At 42.2% G+C, this 18,539-nt stretch overlaps 1 protein-coding gene across 1 annotated transcript; it reads right to left on the bottom strand.

The window, feature by feature from the left end:
• Positions 1 to 267: 267 nt before the first annotated feature.
• Positions 268 to 2,982, bottom strand: LOC109750244 (dormancy-associated protein homolog 3). Its single transcript, XM_020309207.4, has 3 exons — positions 2,763 to 2,982; positions 2,458 to 2,652; positions 268 to 848 (listed from the first exon to the last, which is right to left on the bottom strand). Exons 1-3 carry the CDS (start codon positions 2,872 to 2,874, stop codon positions 751 to 753), a joined length of 405 nt encoding a protein of 134 aa, XP_020164796.1. The 5' UTR covers positions 2,875 to 2,982; the 3' UTR covers positions 268 to 750.
• Positions 2,983 to 18,539: the final 15,557 nt, after the last annotated feature.

Here is an 18,539-nt window from a genome sequence, read left to right as displayed (position 1 = left end):
CACAATGCGATCCTACGAACGGACGGTCGTGCCTAGTTCAAACCTTTCGATGCCCCAATTTAAATCTTGTGTTTTACATAGGAATACCAGCCACTGACACGGTGCTAGGAGCAATCTTCATTGAGAGCAGAGGCAAGTAGTATTCACTCTCAGATGTTACGGACCATTTACAACATTTATTTAGAACAGACAGCGTCCGGAGAGTAACTGTGCAGAAGAAAGTACTAGGGATTATCATGGCAAACACACGAAGATAATACTGAAAAGTTCAAGCAAACACCGAGAACTACTCGAGATAACACCATCAAGCAAAATTACACGTACTACGTACACCGTATCTCATCCCCCTACTTAACATTACAGCTTCCATCCGCAGCACACACGAACGTGATGGAAGGACGAGGCCTCCACAACATAGTAGACAAAACACAAACGAGGAGCTGCGTGCCAGCCCAGGGGTGACGACCTAAGTACATACTAACACAGCAAGTACATACTAACACAGCACAGCACAGCACAGCAGCAGCAACTTTCAACACCTTCTCTACACATACATAACCATACACGCGTGCACTGCATATATAGTAAAAACAGAACACTACACATTCATCTATATTATACTATCACAGTAGAGGAAAGGCAGACCCTTGGCGTTTCTCAGATTTCTCTGATACGTCCTCTCTTCCTCCTCGGGCTTGCATTAAGTAGAGCGGGCCGAGGAGCAAAAACGAGCATGAGCGCGCTGGGCAGTCACACTTCAAAGGGTGGAGGAGGGTGACTGGTCGACGCCCCAGGTGGTGTAGCCCTCTCGTACGCATCCGAGGATGATTTCCTTCTGAACCGACCACCTGGTAGACATAGTCCGTTCGAGTTTAGGTAAGAAGAACAATTAATTAATGAACCACAAAAGATAAGTCTCCAGAATATAAATATAGTTCAAATGAATGAACAATTCCATGCCGCATGCATTTCATATAGTGAGGGGAATCGTCCATGTACTACTAGCCAGGTATCCATGTTTTCCTACACACTACCATGTGATTCTTACAAACTCATCGATAATTGGTCACTGATACAAGAGAGTAGACAAAGACAGCATCAACAAGGGATAATAAGTAAATCTTCCAACAGGAATCTGACAAATCAAACGAAGTTGTGGACTTGGAAAACGGAACGATGATTAATTGTACAAGTATCCCTGTTTCTTGAAATCATCTACAACCCCATCACTGTCTAACTCGTAATATTTTACCCAAGATAGATCAACTGATTCAGCATCAAGCAAAGAACTGCAAAATAATATACTAGAACCTGTCCCACATCAAAGTATCTATTTCCATACAGAAATACATACAAAAAGAGGTTCCTCATGAGCGAAGGTATAACCAAAGCATATGCATAAGTCAATTAACTGCACCCACGGCGCACAAATTCACGATATGCATATCAGATTTTCAATACTGCTTCGCTCCAAAATACTTTTAAGTTATAGGTTCATCCTAAGTCAAACTTCTCTAAGTTTAAACAACTTTACAGAAAAGTGTCTTTATATTTACACTCTCCAATATATATAGTATGAAAATATATGTCATTATACTAATCTAATGAAGCTAATTTGGTATTGTAGATTTTGGTATATTTTTCAACAAAATTGGTCAAACTTAAAGAAATTTGTCTTAGGACAAACGTACAAGTTCCAGAGGGAGTATGTTCCTTCAAAAGTACTCCCTCTGTTCTAAAATAGATGACTCAACTTTGTACTAACTTCACTAAAGTTAGTACAAAGTTGAGTCATCTATTCTAAAAGTTAGTACTATATATATTTTGGAACGGAGGGAGTATGAACTCTTGTGTACACTCTGGAGACTTGGTGGCCAATTAGAAATAGTATTACTGGATCTATGCTCTTGGTTTGACGAACGGTCCATTGCTGGCTTCGCCATCCAACGTCAAGTGGGGTCGGGAGAGCTGGCTTCAATTAGGCCAACACCCCATTGACAACTTCACGCACACAAGGAGGAGTGCTAGATAAAGCAGCTCCATACTGGTACAGATCAAACGTATCCATTTTTTGTTCTTGTACGAACAGAAAACAGAAGGGCGTCGCTATTTTCTCTTGGAAGGCAAACCTTATAGCCTGATAGTTACACTTATCCGGTTGCTGCTGCATTACAAAGGCACCACATAAATGGTAACTTATCGAACACGATGATATCCAGTCATGATCCCACGAAAGAGACCTGAGAGCTAAAGCACTTGCCCGGGCAGAAATGTCCAAAATGTCCCTAGCCCCGTCTAGACCCTTCCGAACTCCAGGACAAAAGCCACATAGACGAAAGCTACCCATCCCGGGCATTCCCCGTCGCACACATGGACGCGGCTACGAAATGGCCGAACTGCCCCTACCGTAAAAATAATAATAATGTGAGAAGTTGGATGAGGGGCACGGGAACTCACCGCCGCCGGCGAACGGGGAGATGGGCGGCGTGGTTCCTAGCGGCGAGGCTGGCGGCGTGCTGGCCGCGCTCCTCGGCGACGAGGGGTACCCCGCCGGCCGCTTAATCATGATGCTGCGCGTGACTTTCATCGGCGCATCCTCGCCGCCGGCCGTCGTGGTAGGTGGGATCACCGTCGCGGCGCCAGGAGCCACATCTGAACGACCCAACGCGACAAAAAACAACAACACAACAGCTGGTCAGATTGATGGTACAAAGATCTGGCGAGGGTTAACAATATGTCGATTTTTAGCGGGCGGCGGTCACCGTTGATCTTGACGGCGGCGGGGCGGGCGGCGAGTTTGCGGAGGCGGCCGAGACCGGTGTCCGGTTGGGGCCCCGCGACGGTGTCGTCCCACAGCTTGTCGAGGAGGCCCATTACCAGACTGCCACTGAGATGGATGGACCGATCCCAACAGCCAACTACCAGTCTCCCCAAGTTTCCGGATCTGAGAGAAGGGGAAGAGTGCAAGTGAGACGAGCAGGAGCTTATTTATAGAGCGGCTTGGCCTTTCCCTCCGGAGACTGTGCCCCGTGAACCTGGTCTACGGAGCGCTGTGGGAATGCAGGTGGGCCCAGACTGAAATGTCTCCTTGCGGGGTTGCAAGGCGTTGGCGGGGGCGCAGGTGGGCCCCGCTGCGGATAAGATCGATGGGTTGTGCTCGTGGGATGGCCCTCGTGCTGGCCTCTCACGACGCGCCAGGTGGGAGCCCGCCATACCGGGCGTCACGTGACTAGTACTACCCCGGGTGTAGAGACAACCATATTAGGGACGGATACACTGTACTGTGTGGGTAATGGACGAGGCGACCTATGATTTATTTATTTATTTTTGAGGCGTAGAAGAGAGCTTATATTAAACAGAAATATCAAGGTTACAATCATGCACACACATGAGTATGATATGAGACGGCACACTTGCATGAAGAAAAAATCACCATGAACCCTGGAATGTGCAGCTAGCTCATGGGCTACCCGGTTACTCTCTCTACTTATCTTCACAACAAGGCAATACCTGAATTATGTGATCGCTCGCTTAGCATCTTCATAGACGGCCCACCCGTTTGTTGATGGCCGAAGAATTGATAGTTGTGACTGCAGCAGAGCAGTCAGATTCAATGATTATTGGTCCTCTAAACATTTGTTTTGTCAGGTTAATAGCAATGTCGTGGGGTGCACACGGCAGATGCTATGGGTAGGCTTATCAAACGTGGTTGGGGCCGAAGGACGCCGGTGGGTTCCGAAGGCGAGATTGGAGACAAACGGTGCGAGACACACGATACCCAGGTTTCGGGCTCTCCGAGGGAGGTGACACCCCTAGTCCTGCCGGATCTACTATGATGATCACAAGTGGGCTACAATGGTGCTCCTGAAGCTGTTTGGGTGGAGGAGGAAGACGGAGCTAGCTCTCCACTTCTCCCTGCATGTGTGTGTGGAGGGGGTGGGTGATGAATGAGCCGACCCCCTGGTTGGGGGCTCCTCGGAGGTCTTATAGGCCAGCCTCCCAGGTACAATGGTAAATCTAAGTTGGGGCGGGCCTTGCTATCATTGTCTTTGTCTTCTCACGGAGCCCGCCGGCTGCGAGACCCGCCGGTAGGATGTCGCTATGGCACGTCGCCCGTCATGCCACGGGGCAGTTGGTACAGTGCCAGGCCGCGCTGACGCCCTCGACTCGACTATGCACTGATCATACACACAAACATGCACGATCAACCCAGAGACTTACGGGAAGGTATCACAACACAACTCTAGACCAAATTCAAACATAAAGCTTTAAATTACAAGTCAGGGCCACAAGGACCCAAATACATAAGTTAGCGAAAGCAACAATATCTAAGTACATACATAAATAGACAAGTTTGCCTTAAGAAGGCTAGCAAACACGATATCTAGATGGAAAAGGCGCAAGCCTCATGCCTGGGGCCTCCTAACTACTCCTGGTCGCCGGTCTCCTTGTAGCAGTAGGCTCCATCGGGGTAGTAGTAGCCATCGGCGGGATCAACTGGCTCTAGGGCTCCGTCATCTGATCGCAACAACTGGGTAGAGGGGAAAAGGTAGCAAAGCAACCATGAGTACTCATCCAAAGTACTCGCAAGACTTACATCAGATCTATGCTAAGTATGCAACAGTATCAAGGGAAGGGTTTGTCTGAGGACTATGCTGCAGAAATGCCAGAATAGAAGGGAAGACCTAGCCTAACGAAGACTAGCCTCTTGCAGCGTCTTGCAGCAACAGAAGAGAGTAGAGTAACATATTATATAGTATCAAGTATATAATAGCAATACCCAAAGATCCTTCCTCGTCTCCCCCACGAGGAAGAGATCCTGGAGCCATCATATCAGTTTAGTGTAATAAGTATCCAGTTCTAGTTGGGATACAACTCCGAGCATTCGTTACCGTGGACACGGCTATTCGAATAGATTACTTCCCTGCAGGGGTGCACCAACTTACCCAACAAACTCGATTAACTCCGGTCGGACATACTTTTCCTGGTAATGCCCGGCCTCGGCTGATCGACACGCCGTAGTCCTACCTAAGTGATACGTCTCTAACGTATCTATAATTTTTAATTGTTCCATGCTATTATATTATCTGTTTTGGATGTTTTATATGCATTAATATGCTATTTTATATTATTTTGGGGACTAACCTATTAACCTAGAGCCCAGTGTCAGTTTCTATTTTTTCCTTGTTTTTGACTTTTACAGAAAAGAAATATCAAACGGAGTCCAAACGGAATAAAACTTTACGATCATTTTTCTTGGACCGGAAGACACCTACGTGACTTGGAGATAGGGCCAGAAGAGTCCCGAGGAGGCCACAAGCCTCTAGGGCGCCCCCTGAGGGGGCTTGTGGGCCCCTCGGGAGTCCTCGAACCCTAAAACCACCTCTATATATTCTCAAATATTCCCCAAACATCAAAAGCGTCCTCCAAAATACTTTTCCACCGCCGCAAGCTTCTGTTCCAGTGAGATCCCATCTTGGGGCCTTTTTCGGCACTCTGCCGGAGGGGGATTCGATCACGGAGGGCCTCTACATCAACCTTGTTGCCCTTCAGATGAAGCATGAGTAGTTTACCACAGACCTATGGGTCCATAGCTAGTAGTTGGATGGCTTATTTTCTCTCTCTGATCTTCAATACAATGTTCTCCTCGATGTTCTTGGAGTTCTATCCGATGTAATACTCTTTTGTGGTGCGTTTGTTGAGATCCGATGAATTGTGGATTTGTGATCAGATTATCTATGAATATTTTTTGAGTCTTTTCTGAACTCTTTTATGCATGATCAAGATATCTTTGTATTTATCTTCGAACTATTGGTTTGGTTTGGCCAACTAGATTGTTTTTTCTTGCAATGGGAGAGGTGCTTAGTTTTGGGTTCAATCTTGCAGTGTCCTCACCCAGTGACATAGTAGGGGTAGCGAGGCACGTATTGTATTGTTGCCATCAAGGATAAAAAGATGGGGTTTGTATCATATTGCTTGAGTTTATCCCTCTACATCATGTCATCTTACTTAAGGTGTACTCCGTTCTTATGAACTTAATTCTCTAGATGCATGCTGGATAGTGGTCGATCTGTGGAGTAATAGTAGTAGATGCAGGCAGGAGTCGATCTACTTGTCATGGAAGTGATGCCTATATTCATGATCATTGCCTCAGATATCCTCATAATTTTGCGCTTTTCTATCAATTGCTCAACAGTAATTTGTTCACCCACCATATGTTTTCTTTCAAGAGAGAGGCCTCTAGTGAAACCTATGGCCCCGGGGTCTATTTTCCATCATATATTTTCGGATCTATAAACCAAAAATACCTTGCTGCTATTTATTTATATTTACTTTAGTTTGCTCTTTTATACCTATGTCTATTAGATCTCACTCTTGTTCGTGACCGTGAAGTGATTGGCAACCCCTTTCTCGTGTTGTGTGCAAGTGTTTGTTAGTTTGTGCAGGTGCATACATTGGAGACTTGCTTGTGCCTCCTACTGGATTGATACCTTGGTTCTTAATTGAGGGAAATACTTATCTCTACTTTGACGTGTCACCCTTTCCTCTTCAAGGGAAAATCTGTTAGGAAACATTGCATGGAAAACAAAAAAAATCTACGCACGCGCAAGATCTATCCATGGAGATGCATAGCAACGAGAAGGGAGAGTGTGTCTACGTACCCTCGTAGATCGTAAGCAGAAGCGTTTAGTAACGCGGTTGATATAGTCAAACTTCTTCGCGATCCAACCGATCGAGTACAGAACGTACGACACCTCCGCATTCAGCACGCGTTCAGCTCGGTGACGTCCTCGCCTTCTTGATCCAGCAAGATGGCGAAGTAGTGGATGAGTTCTGGCAACACGATGGTGTGGTGATAGTGGTGGTGATGCTATTTCCGCAAGGCTTCGCCTAAGCACTACGAAAATATGACCGAGGGACGAAACTGTGGAGAGGGGCGCCGCACACGGCTAAGAGATTGTCGTGTTTATGTGTGGTGCCCCCCTCCCACATATATATAGGTGGGGGAGGGGAGCAGCTAGGAGGCGCCCCAAGTAGGGCCGAATCCTACTTGGGCTCCTGCCTTGCCCCCCCCCCCCCCCGTTACCATAAATGTCGGAGGCGGAAAGGAAAGGGGGGAGAGGGAAGGAAGGGGGAGGCCAAATCCCCCTCCTTTCCTTTCTCCCATAGGCCAGCTGCCATAGGGGGGTGCGCCAGCGAAAATCTCCTTTGGTGCACGGCGTCCAGTGGTATGCTTATCGGCACCATTTGCTTGCATGTGGATCACCACCTACCATTTATTGATCAATGTATAAGGGCGTTGCGTTTGAGTTTCATCCGGCAGTATTTGTCGCATAATGCAGCAACCTTGGTCCTGGATTCATCCACTACGCGTAGCATATGTCCCACGAGCCAGCACCCTATTAGGCCGGAATCTGGAATTGGTTACATTTTGTACCAACTCGTGGCACAGGTACAAGATTGCTACAGTAGTCTGGCCTCTGTCACACATATATCCGGGGGAGCAAATAATTCCCCTGAGCAATTAAGTTGCTACTTTAATACATTTTTTAAGTTTTCATGCAATCATTAGTGGATAATTAGTTTGTCAATTTAGCTAATCAAGTTGTACTAATCACTGAACTGCGCACAGTTTGTATGCCCCCCAATTACATGCATACATTGCTAATCGGCTAATTGAATCACGCATTTGCTTTTAAATACTCCCTCCCTCTCTTAGTTTACAGGGCATGCGCTGATACGTCTCCAACGTATCTATACTTTTTGATTGTTCCATGCTATATTATATTCTGCTTTGGACATTAATGGGCTTTATTATACACTTTTATATTATTTTTTGGACTAACCTATTAACCGGAGGCCCAACCCAGAACTGCTGTTTTTTGCCTATTACAGAGTTTCGCAGAAAAAGAATATCAAACGGAGTCCAAATGGAATGAAACTTTCGGGAAAGTGATTTTCGGAACGAACGTGATCCAGAGGACTTGGACCCTACGTCAAGAAAGCTATCAGGAATGCACGAGGTAGGGGGCTCGCCTACCCCCCTGGGCGCGCCCTCCACCCTCGTGGGCCCCACGTTGCTCCACCGACGTACTTCTTCCTCCTATATATACCTACGTACCCCCAAACTACCAGATACGGAGCCAAAAACCTAATTCCACCGCCGCAACCTTCTGTAACCGTGAGATCCCATCTTGGGGCCTTTTCCGGAGCTCCGCCGGAGGGGGCATTGATCACGGAGGGCTTCTACATCAACACCATAGCCTCTCCGATGATGTGTGAGCAGTTTACCTCAGACCTTCGGGTCCATAGTTATTAGCTAGATGGCTTCTTCTCTCTCTTTGGATCTCAATACAAAGTTCTCCACGATTCTCGTGGAGATCTATTCGATGTAATCTTCTTTTGCGGTGTGTTTGTTGAGACCGATGAATTGTGGGTTTATGATCAAGTATATCTATGAACAATATTTGAATCTTCTCTGAATTCTTTTATGTATGATTGGTTATCTTTGCAAGTCTCTTCGAATTATCAGTTTGGTTTGGCCTACTAGATTGATCTTTCTTGCAATGGGAGAAGTGCTTAGCTTTGGGTTCAATCTTGCGGTGTCCTTTCCCAATGACAGTAGGGGCAGCAAGGCACGTATTGTATTGTTGCCATCGAGGATAACAAGATGGGGTTTATATCATATTACATGAGTTTATCCCTCTACACCATGTCATCTTACTTAAAGTGTTACTCTGTTCTTTTGAACTTAATACTCTAGATGCATGGTGGATAGCGGTCGATGTGTGGAGTAATAGTAGTAGATGCAGGCAGGAGTCGGTCTACTTGTCGCGGACGTGATGCCTATATACATGATCATACCTAGATATTCTCATAACTATGCTCAATTCTATCAATTGCTCAACAGTAATTTGTTTACCCACCGTAATGCTTATGCTCTCGAGAGAAGCCACTAGTGAAACATATGGCCCCCGGGTCTATTTTCCATCATATTAATCTTCCATCACTTAGCTATTTCTGGCGCCGTTTCTATTTTGCTTTCTTTACTTTGCATCTTTATCATAAAAATACCAAAAATATTATCTTATCATATCTATCAGATCTCACTTTCGTAAGTGACCGTGAAGGGATTGACAACCCCTTTATTGCGTTGGTTGCGAGGATTTTATTTGTTTGTGTAGGTGCGAGGGACTCGTGCGTGGCCTCCTACTGGATTGATACCTTGGTTCTCAAAAACTAAGGGAAATACTTACGCCGCTTTACTGCATCACCCTTTCCTCTTCAAGCGAAAACCAACGCAGTGCTCAAGAGGTAGCAAGAAGGATTTCTGGTGCCGTTGCCGGGGAGTCTATGCAAAAGTCAACATACCAAGTACCCATCACAAACCCTTATCTCCCGCATTACATTATTTGCCATTTGCCTCTCGTTTTCCTCTCCCCCACTTCACCCTTGCCGTTTTATTCGCCCTCTCTCTTTCGTTCGCCTCTTTTGCTTGTTTGCTTGTGTTACCATGTGTCTTCTATTTGCTTGCATCTTTGCTTGCTAAAAATCTATTGTTATGGATCCACTTAAAGTGTTCTACTTGGATCATCTTCGATCCTTATGCGCTCGTGCTGAAACCCCAACTAGCCTAGTTGATGGGAAATCTTTAGATGAGCATGCTCATTTTGTGCGTCATCGTTTGTCTGAAAAAGGGAGACTCCTATGGAATCAAATAAACAAATTGATGTATTATGCTTGGAATCTTTGTGAAATTTATGATTTTACTTGTTGCTCTGAAAACCTTATGAAACACCTTCCCTATCAATCTGAGTTTAGCGATAATGGAATCGTATCTTCGTATGCTAAGGGTGTTTATAATTACTATGATGTTCAACAAATTGAAGAATTTGTTGCTTTTAAGGGTGCTTATGAAATTGCTTCTTTGATTGAAACGTATGATGCTACTCTTTACAAATCTGAAAATTTTGCTATACTTAAATATTATTATGATAATTATGCTTCCAATGCTTATGTTAAACCATATATTGAGGACTCCTCTGCTGTCCAAGAAGAGGCTAATATTTTGCAAGAGTCCATGGAGGAAGAAAATAATGATATGCATGAATCTATAGATAATTATGATTTCGATGATTTGATTGAAATATCCCTTGATGAACATGATGCTTGCTATTCTTGTGGCCATGATGCCAATATTTATAAAGATGAATTTGCTATAGTTCCATATGTTAAACATGAGATCGTTGCTATTGCACCCATACTTGGTAGTTCCTTTGATGAAAAGCATGATTGCAATGATGTTATTATAAATTCTATTAATGTCAATTGTGCTAATAATATGCAAAACCCTAAGCTTGGGGATGCTAGTTTTGCTATGTCCTCTACTTGTTGCAATGATCATGATTGGGGTGATTCTTCTTATGATCTTGAAAATTTATTTAAGCCCCATGATGAATATGAGATTGATAATAATGTTTGCAATAATATTGAAAGTGGGTTTGGAAGAGTGTCAACTTTAGATCCCACATATTTGGAGAATGTTCAATCCTATGAAGTTTTTGATAAAAGTGGGTTTGGAGAGGTCATGACTTTAGTTAATGTTAATCCCACTATTTTGGAAGAGTGTCAACTTTGCATGCATGTGGATCGTGTTGAAAATATTTTATGTGATAGCTATTTTGTTAAATTTTCTTATGATCCCACATGTAATTATTATGAGAGAGGAAAATATGGTTGTAGAAATTTTCATGTTGCTAAATTACCTCTCGTTATGTTGAGATTGCTATTGTTTCTTTCCTCTTCCTTGCATATGATAGTTTTTGTTTGCTATGATAATTTGTTTGCCTATAAGATGCCTATGCATAGGAAGTATGTTAGACTTAGATGTGTTTTTCATATGCTTTTTGATGCTCTCTTTGTGCTTCAATTCTTGTCTTTCATGTGAGCATCATCGAATTATCAATGCCTAGCTAGGGGCGTTAAACGATAGCGCTTGTTGGGAGGCAACCCAATTTTATTTTTAGTTTTTTTTTGCTTTTTTGCTTCTGTTTAGGAATAAATATTTTATCTAGCCTCTGGTTAGATGTGTTTTATGTTTTAATTAGTGTTTGTGCCAAGTTAAACCTATAGGATCTTCTTGGATGATAGTTATTTGATCTTGCTGAAAATTCCAGAAACTTTCTGTTCACGAAAATAATTGTTAAAAATCACCAGAACGTGATAAAATATTGATTCCAATTGATGCTGATCAATAAACAAATTTTCTAGGTCTTCCTATTTTGGCTGAATTTTGGAGTTCCAGAAGTTTGCGTTAGTTACAGATTACTACAGACTGTTCTGTTTTTGACAGATTATGTTTTTCGTGTGTTGTTTGCTTATTTTGATGAATCTATGGCTAGTAAAATAGTTTATAAACCATAGAGAAGTTGGAATACAGTAGGTTTAACACCAATATAAATAAATAATGATTTCATTACAGTACCTTGAAGTGGTGTTTTCTTTTCTTTCGCTAACGGAGCTCACGAGCTTTTCTGCTGAGTTTTGTGTTGTGAAGTTTTCAAGTTTTGGGTGAAAGATTTGATGGATTATGGAACAAGGAGTGGGAAGAGCCTAAGCTTGGGGATGCCCATGGCACCCCAAGATAATCTAAGGACACCTAAAAGCCAAAGCTTGGGGATGCCCCGGAAGGCATCCCCTCTTTCGTCTACTTCCATTGTTAACTTTACCTGGAGCTATATTTTTATTCACCACATGATATGTGTTTTGCGTGGAGCGTCTTGTATGATTTGAGTCTTTGATTTTTAGTTTGCCACAATCATCCTTTCTGTACACACCTTTTGGGAGAGACACGCATGAATCGTGATTTATTAGAATGCTCTATGTGCTCCACTTATATCTTTTGAGCTAGGCAATTTTGCTCTAGTGCTTCACTTATATCTTTTTTAAGAGCACGGCGGTGGTTTTTATTTTATACAAAATGATGAACTCTCGTACTTCACTTATATTATTTTGAGAGTCTTTATAACAGTATGGTAATTTGCTTTGGTTATAAAATTAGTCCTAATATGATAGGCATCCAAGAGGGATATAATAAAAGCTTTCATACAAAGTGCATTGAATACTATGAGAAGTTTGATTCCTTATGATTGTTTTGAGATATGAAGATGGTGATCTTAGAGTCATGCTAGTAAGTAGTTGTGAATTTGAGAAATACTTGTGTTGTGAGTCCGGTAGCATGCACGTATGGTGAACCGTTATGTAACGAAGTTGGAGCATGAGATGTTTTTTGATTGTCTTCCTTATGAGTGGCGGTCGGGGACGAGTGATGGTCTTTTCCTACCAATCTACCCCCCTAGGAGCATGTGCGTAGTACTATGTTTTGATGACTAATAGATTTTTGCAATGAGTATGTGAGTTCTTTATGACTAATGTTGAGTCCATGGATTATACGCACTCTCACCTTTCCGCCATTGCTAGCCTCTCTAGTACCGCGCAACTTTCGCGGGTACCATAATCCGACCACATATCCTTCCTCAAAACAGCCACCATACCTACCTATTATGGCATTTTCATAGCCATTCTGAGATATATTGCCATGCAACTTTCCACTGTTCCGTTTATTATGACACGCTCCATCATTGTCATATTGCTTTGCATGATCATGTAGTTGACATTGTATTTGTGGCAAAGCCACCTTTCATCATTTTTATACATGTCGCTCTTGATTCATTGCACACCCCGGTACACCGCCGGAGGCATTCACATAGATTCATATTTTTGTTCTAGTATCGAGTCGTAATTTTTGAGTTGTAAGTAAATAGAAGTGTGATGATCTTCATTATTACAGCATTGTCCCATGTGAGGAAAAAAAGAGAAAGGCCAAATAAAAAAAAGAGAAGGCCCAAAAAAGGAAAAAAGAAAAAAAAAGAAAAAAAAGAGAGAAAAAAAGAGAAGGGACAATGTTACTATCCTTTTTGACACACTTGTGCTTCAAAGTAGCACCATGATCTTCGTGATAGAGAGTCTCCTATGTTATCACTTTCATATACTAGTGCGAATTTTTCATTATAGAACTTGGCTTGTATATTCCAGCGATGGGCTTCCTCAAAACGCCCTAGGTCTTCATGAGCAAGCAAGTTGGATGCACACCCACTTAGTTTTTTTTTGAGCTTTCATAAACTTATAGCTCTAGTGCATCTGTTGCATGGCAATCCCTACTCACTCACATTGATATCTATTGATGGGCATCTCCATAGCCCGTTGATACGCCTAGTTGATGTGAGACTATCTCCTTTTTTTCTTCTCCACAACCACCGTCTATTCCACCTATAGTGCTATGTCCATGGCTAACACTCATGTATTGCGTGAAAGTTGAAAATGTTTGAGAACGTCAAAAGTATGAAACAATTGCTTGGCTTGTCATCAGGGTTGTGCATGATTTAAATGTTTTGTGTGATGAAGATGGAGCATAGCCAAACTATATGATTTTGTAGGGATAAGCTTTCTTTGGCCATGTTATTTTGAGAAGACATAATTATTTTGTTAGTATGCTTGAAGTATTATTGTTTTTATGTCAGTATTAAACTTTTGTTTTGAATCTTACGGATATGAACATTCATGCCACAATAAAGAGGATTATATAGATAAATATGTTAGGTAGCATTCCACATCAAAAATTATGTTTTTATCATTTACCTACTCGAGGACGAGAATGAATTAAGCTTGGGGATGCTTGATACGTCTCCAACGTATCTATAAGTTTTGATTGTTCCATGCTATTATATTATCTGTTTTGGATGTTTTATATGCATTAATATGCTATTTTATATTATTTTTGGGACTAACATATTAACCTAGAGCCCAGTGTCAGTTCCTGTTTTTTTCCTTGTTTTAGAGTTTCGCAGAAAAGGAATACAAACGGAGTCCAAACGGAATAAAACTTTCGCGATGATTTTTCTTGGACCAGAAGACACCCAGGAGACTTGGAGTGCAAGTCAAAAGAGCCATGAGGCGGCCACAAGGGTGGAGGGTGTGCCCCAAACCTTGTGGGCCCCTCGTGACCCCCTGACCTAGATCTTCCTCCTATATATTCTCATATACCCCAAAAACTTCCACGGGAGCCACGAAACCACTTTTCCACCGCCGCAACCTTCTGTACCCGTGAGATCCCATCTTGGGGCCTTTTCCGGCATCCTGCCGGAGGGGGATTCAATTGCGGGAGGGCTTCTACATCAACACCATTGCCTCTTCGATGAAGCGTGAGTAGTTTACCACAGACCTACGGGTCCATAGCTAGTAGCTAGATGGCTTCTTCTTTCTCTTTGATTCTCAATACAAAGTACTCCTCGATGTTCTTGGAGATCTATTCGATGTAATACTCTTTTGTGGTGTGTTTGCCGAGATCCGATAAATTGTGGATTTATGATCAGCTTATCTATGAATATTATTTGATTCTCCTGTGAATTCTTATATGCATGATTTGGTATCTTTGCAAGTCTCTTCGAACTATCAATTTGGTTTGGCCAACTAGATTGGTTTTTCTTGCAATGGGAGAAGTGCTTAGCTTTGGGTTCAATCTTGCGGTGCTCGATCCTAGTGACAGAAGGGGAACCGACACGTATTGTATTGTTGCCATCGAAGATAAAAAGATGGGGTTTTCATCATATTGCTTGAGTTAATTCCTCTACATCATGTCATCTTGCTTAAGGCGTTATCCCTTCTTTATGAACTTAATACTCTAGATGCATGCTGGATAGAGGTCGATGTGTGGAGTAATAGTAGTAGATGCAGAATCGTTTCAGTCTACTTGACACGAACATGATTGATACGTCTCCAACATATCTATAATTTATGAAGTATTCATGCTATTATATTATCCATCTTAGATGTTTTATATGCATTTATATGCTATTTTATATGATTTTTGGGACTAACCTATTAACCTAGAGCCCAGTGCCAGTTCCTATTTTTTCCCCTTTTTTTGAGTTTTACAGAAAAGGAATACCAAACGGAGTCCAATTGACGTGCCAATTTTTGTTGATTTTTTTTGACCAAAAGAAGCCCCTGGAGCAAAAGAGTTGGGCCAAAAGAGTCCCGGGCCGTCCACGAGGGTGGGGGCGCGCCCACCCCCTGGGCATTGGCCCCTGCCTCGTGGATGACTCGGAGACCCCCTGACGTGAAACCAACGCCAAAAATTCCTATAAATACAGAAACCCCCAGAAAATAACCTAGATCGGAAGTTCCGCCGCCGCAAGCCTCTGTAGCCACAAGAAATCAATCTAGGCCTTCTCTGGCACCCTGCCGGAGGGGGCCATCATCACCGGAGGCCTTGGGGGAGGACCCCGGAGGGGTCATCATTGCTATGAAGGCCAAGGACCAGAGGGAGAACCTCTCCCCATCTAGGGGGAGGCCATGGAGGAGGAAGCACAAGGGGGAGAACCTCTCCTCCTCTCTTTTGGTGGCGCCGGAGTGCCATCGGGAGGGGAATCATCGCCGCGGTGATCGTCTTCATCAACATCACCATCATCATCACCATGCTCATCTCTTTTACGCGGTCCACTCTCCCGCACCCCGCTGTAATCCCTACTTGAACATGGTGCTTTATGCCACATATTATGATCCAATGATGTGTTGCCATCCTATGATGTTTTGAGTAGATATCCTTTGTCTTTGGGTTGATTGATGATCTAGATTGGTACGAGTTGTATGTTTTATTTTGGTGTTGTCCTATGGTGCCCTCCGTGTCGCGCAAGCGTGAGGGATTCCCGCTGTAGGGTGTTGCAATACGTTCATGATTCGCTTATAGTGGGTTGGTGAGTGACTGAAACACAAACCCGAGTAAGGGGGTTGTTGCGTATGGGAATAAAGAGGACTTGATACTTTAATGCTATGGTTGGGTTTTACCTTAATGATCTTTAGTAGTTATGGATGCTTGCTAGAGTTCCAATCATAAGTGCATATGATCCAAGTAGAGAAAGTATGTTAGCTTATGCCTCTCCCTCATATGAAATTGCAATGACGACTACCGGTCTTATTAACAATTGCCTAGGACAATTCCGGACACCGATCCATCATTATTCCACACTCGCTATTTATAATATTTAGTAATATATTCTAACTTTATGATAACAACACCTACTTTTATGTTTTAGCTCTCCGTTACCATACAAAGTTATCCTCTTCATACCCACAACATAGTTTTATTTCTCGTTTCTAGTTGGAAGCAAACGTTCGGTATACGTAGAGTCGTATCAGTGGCAGATAGGGCTTGAGAGAATATTGATCTTACCTTTAGCTCCTTGTGGGTTCGACACTCCATACTTATCACTTCCACCTTTGGAAATTGCTATGATGATTCCCTTCACTTGGGGATTATCAAGCTCTTTTCTGGCGCCGTTGCCGGGGAGCAATAGCGTGGGGTTGATATTCTCGTGTGTGCTTGTTTGCTTTCTTCACTAAGTAGATTTTGTTTTTCCTTTTTGTTTCCGTTTAGTTGTGGGTGAAACATGCAATTTTTTTAAAAGAATGAAAATACCAAAAAAAATACTTGCCTCTCATGCCTAAAAAGTTTTTCAAAAAGAGAAGTGATTGGAAAGTTATGCATTGAAGAAGTGAGGGTCGACCTTGAGCACTTGTGTTCATGCTCACGGAAACAATGTAGAATTTTTCATGGAAATTTCTCTGTAAATAGTTATCCCCTTATGTATATCCATTGTATTATAAAAATAATGTGCCAAGCTTTGGTTTTAGGATGATTAGATTGCTTGCTTACCATGTGCAGAACAAAAACAGAAACTTTGGCTGTAGCGCGTGATTTTACATTTTTAGTGGAAAGTCAAATGGGTCTGAAACTTTTTGCACATTACTTATGTACAAATTGTTAAAATTTTCAAATTTATTTCATAATTGTTGGAGTTACAGAAGTTTGCTAAACTTCCAGATTACTACACACTGTCCTGTTTAAGACAGATTCTGTTTTTGATGCATTGCTTGCTTGTTTTGATGAAACTATCGATTCTATCAGTGGATTAAGCCATGGAAAAGTTATATTACAGAATATATAATGCAAAAACAAAATATGAATTGGTTTGCAATAGCACTTATAGTAGTGATTTGCTTTGTTATACTAACGGATCTCACAAAGTTTTTGTTAAGTTTTTGTGGATGAAGTGTTCGAAGAACAAGGAGTTACCGATGTGAGAAGAATAAAGAGAGGCAAGAGTTGAAGCTTGGGGATGCCCAAGGCACCCCAAGTATATATTTCAAGGATACTCAAGCATCTAAGCTTGGGGATGCCCGGGTTGGCATCCCATCTTTCTTCTTCAACAATTATCGGTATTCCTCGGTTTTTGTTTTGTTCACATGATTTGTGTCCTTTGTGTTTTCGTTTTCTTTTCTTTAAGAACCATGCTAGTATGAGATAGCCTTTCATTAATTTATAGAATACTTCCTGTGCTTCACTTATATCTTTTAAGTACGATCTTATAGAATTTCTCTTTGTGCTTCACTTAAATCTTTTGAGTATGGTTTTATAGAATGCTTCGTGTGCTTCACTTATATATATTGAGCTTGGATATTGGTTAGTCTATATTAATTGTAGAATGCTCCATGAAATTCACTTATATCTTTTGGAGTATGAATAATACTATCATCTAAAGCGGGTTTGGAAGAGTGACGACTTCAGTAACTAGTGATCCCGCTATTCCGAATGAGAAGAATTTTGCTTATGTGGAGAGTAGAAAATTTTCTATGCTTGTAGATCATGAAAAGAATGCTTTATGTGATGGTTATATTGTTGAATTCATTCATGATGCTACTGAAAATTATTATGAGGGAGGAATATATGCTTGTAGGAGTTGCAATAATATCAAGTTTCCTCTCTATGTGCTTAAAGTTTTGAAGTTATACTTGTTTTGCCTTCCTATGCTAGTTGATTCTTGTTCCTATAAATTTTGTGTTTAAAAAATCCCTAGGCATAGGAAGTTGGTTAGATTCAAATGTGCTAGTCATATTCTTCATGATGCTCTCTTTATGTTTCAATTCTTCTCTTTTATGTGAGCATCATTGAAACCATCATGCCTAGCTAAAAGGCATTAAAGAAAAGCGCTTGTTGGGAGACAACCCAATATTTACCCTTACTGTTTTTGTGTGTTTACATGATTAAGCTACAATAGTAATCATGTTTTATAGCTTTTGTTTCAATAAAGTGCCAAGTAAGACCTTTGGGCATTATGTCATCTTTTACAAAGTCCCAACAGTGTTTGTAAAATTCAGCCGGTATATTATCCGGAGCAGGGGCCCTGTTGCTCTCCATGATAAATAAAGCTTTTTTAACTTCCTCCTCAGTAAACTCACTAGTGAGCAGGATGTTGTCTTCACTAGTTAGTTTCTCTCCCTCAGTCCAAGTATCTGGTGACAAATGGAATAGGTTTCCACTGGATGGACCGAACAAGTCTTTATAGAAGGAGGTGGCATGTGCTAGGAGATTTTTTGTGCCCTCAATTACCACCTCCCCATCTGTTAGGGAATGGACAGTA

The sequence above is a fragment of the Aegilops tauschii genome, chromosome 4 (assembly GCF_002575655.3).
Source record: "Aegilops tauschii subsp. strangulata cultivar AL8/78 chromosome 4, Aet v6.0, whole genome shotgun sequence".
In the NCBI taxonomy this organism is placed as follows: Eukaryota; Viridiplantae; Streptophyta; class Magnoliopsida; order Poales; family Poaceae; genus Aegilops; species Aegilops tauschii.
The sequence above is the reverse complement of the archived record's forward strand: the minus strand, read 5'-3'. Positions and strand labels throughout refer to the sequence as shown.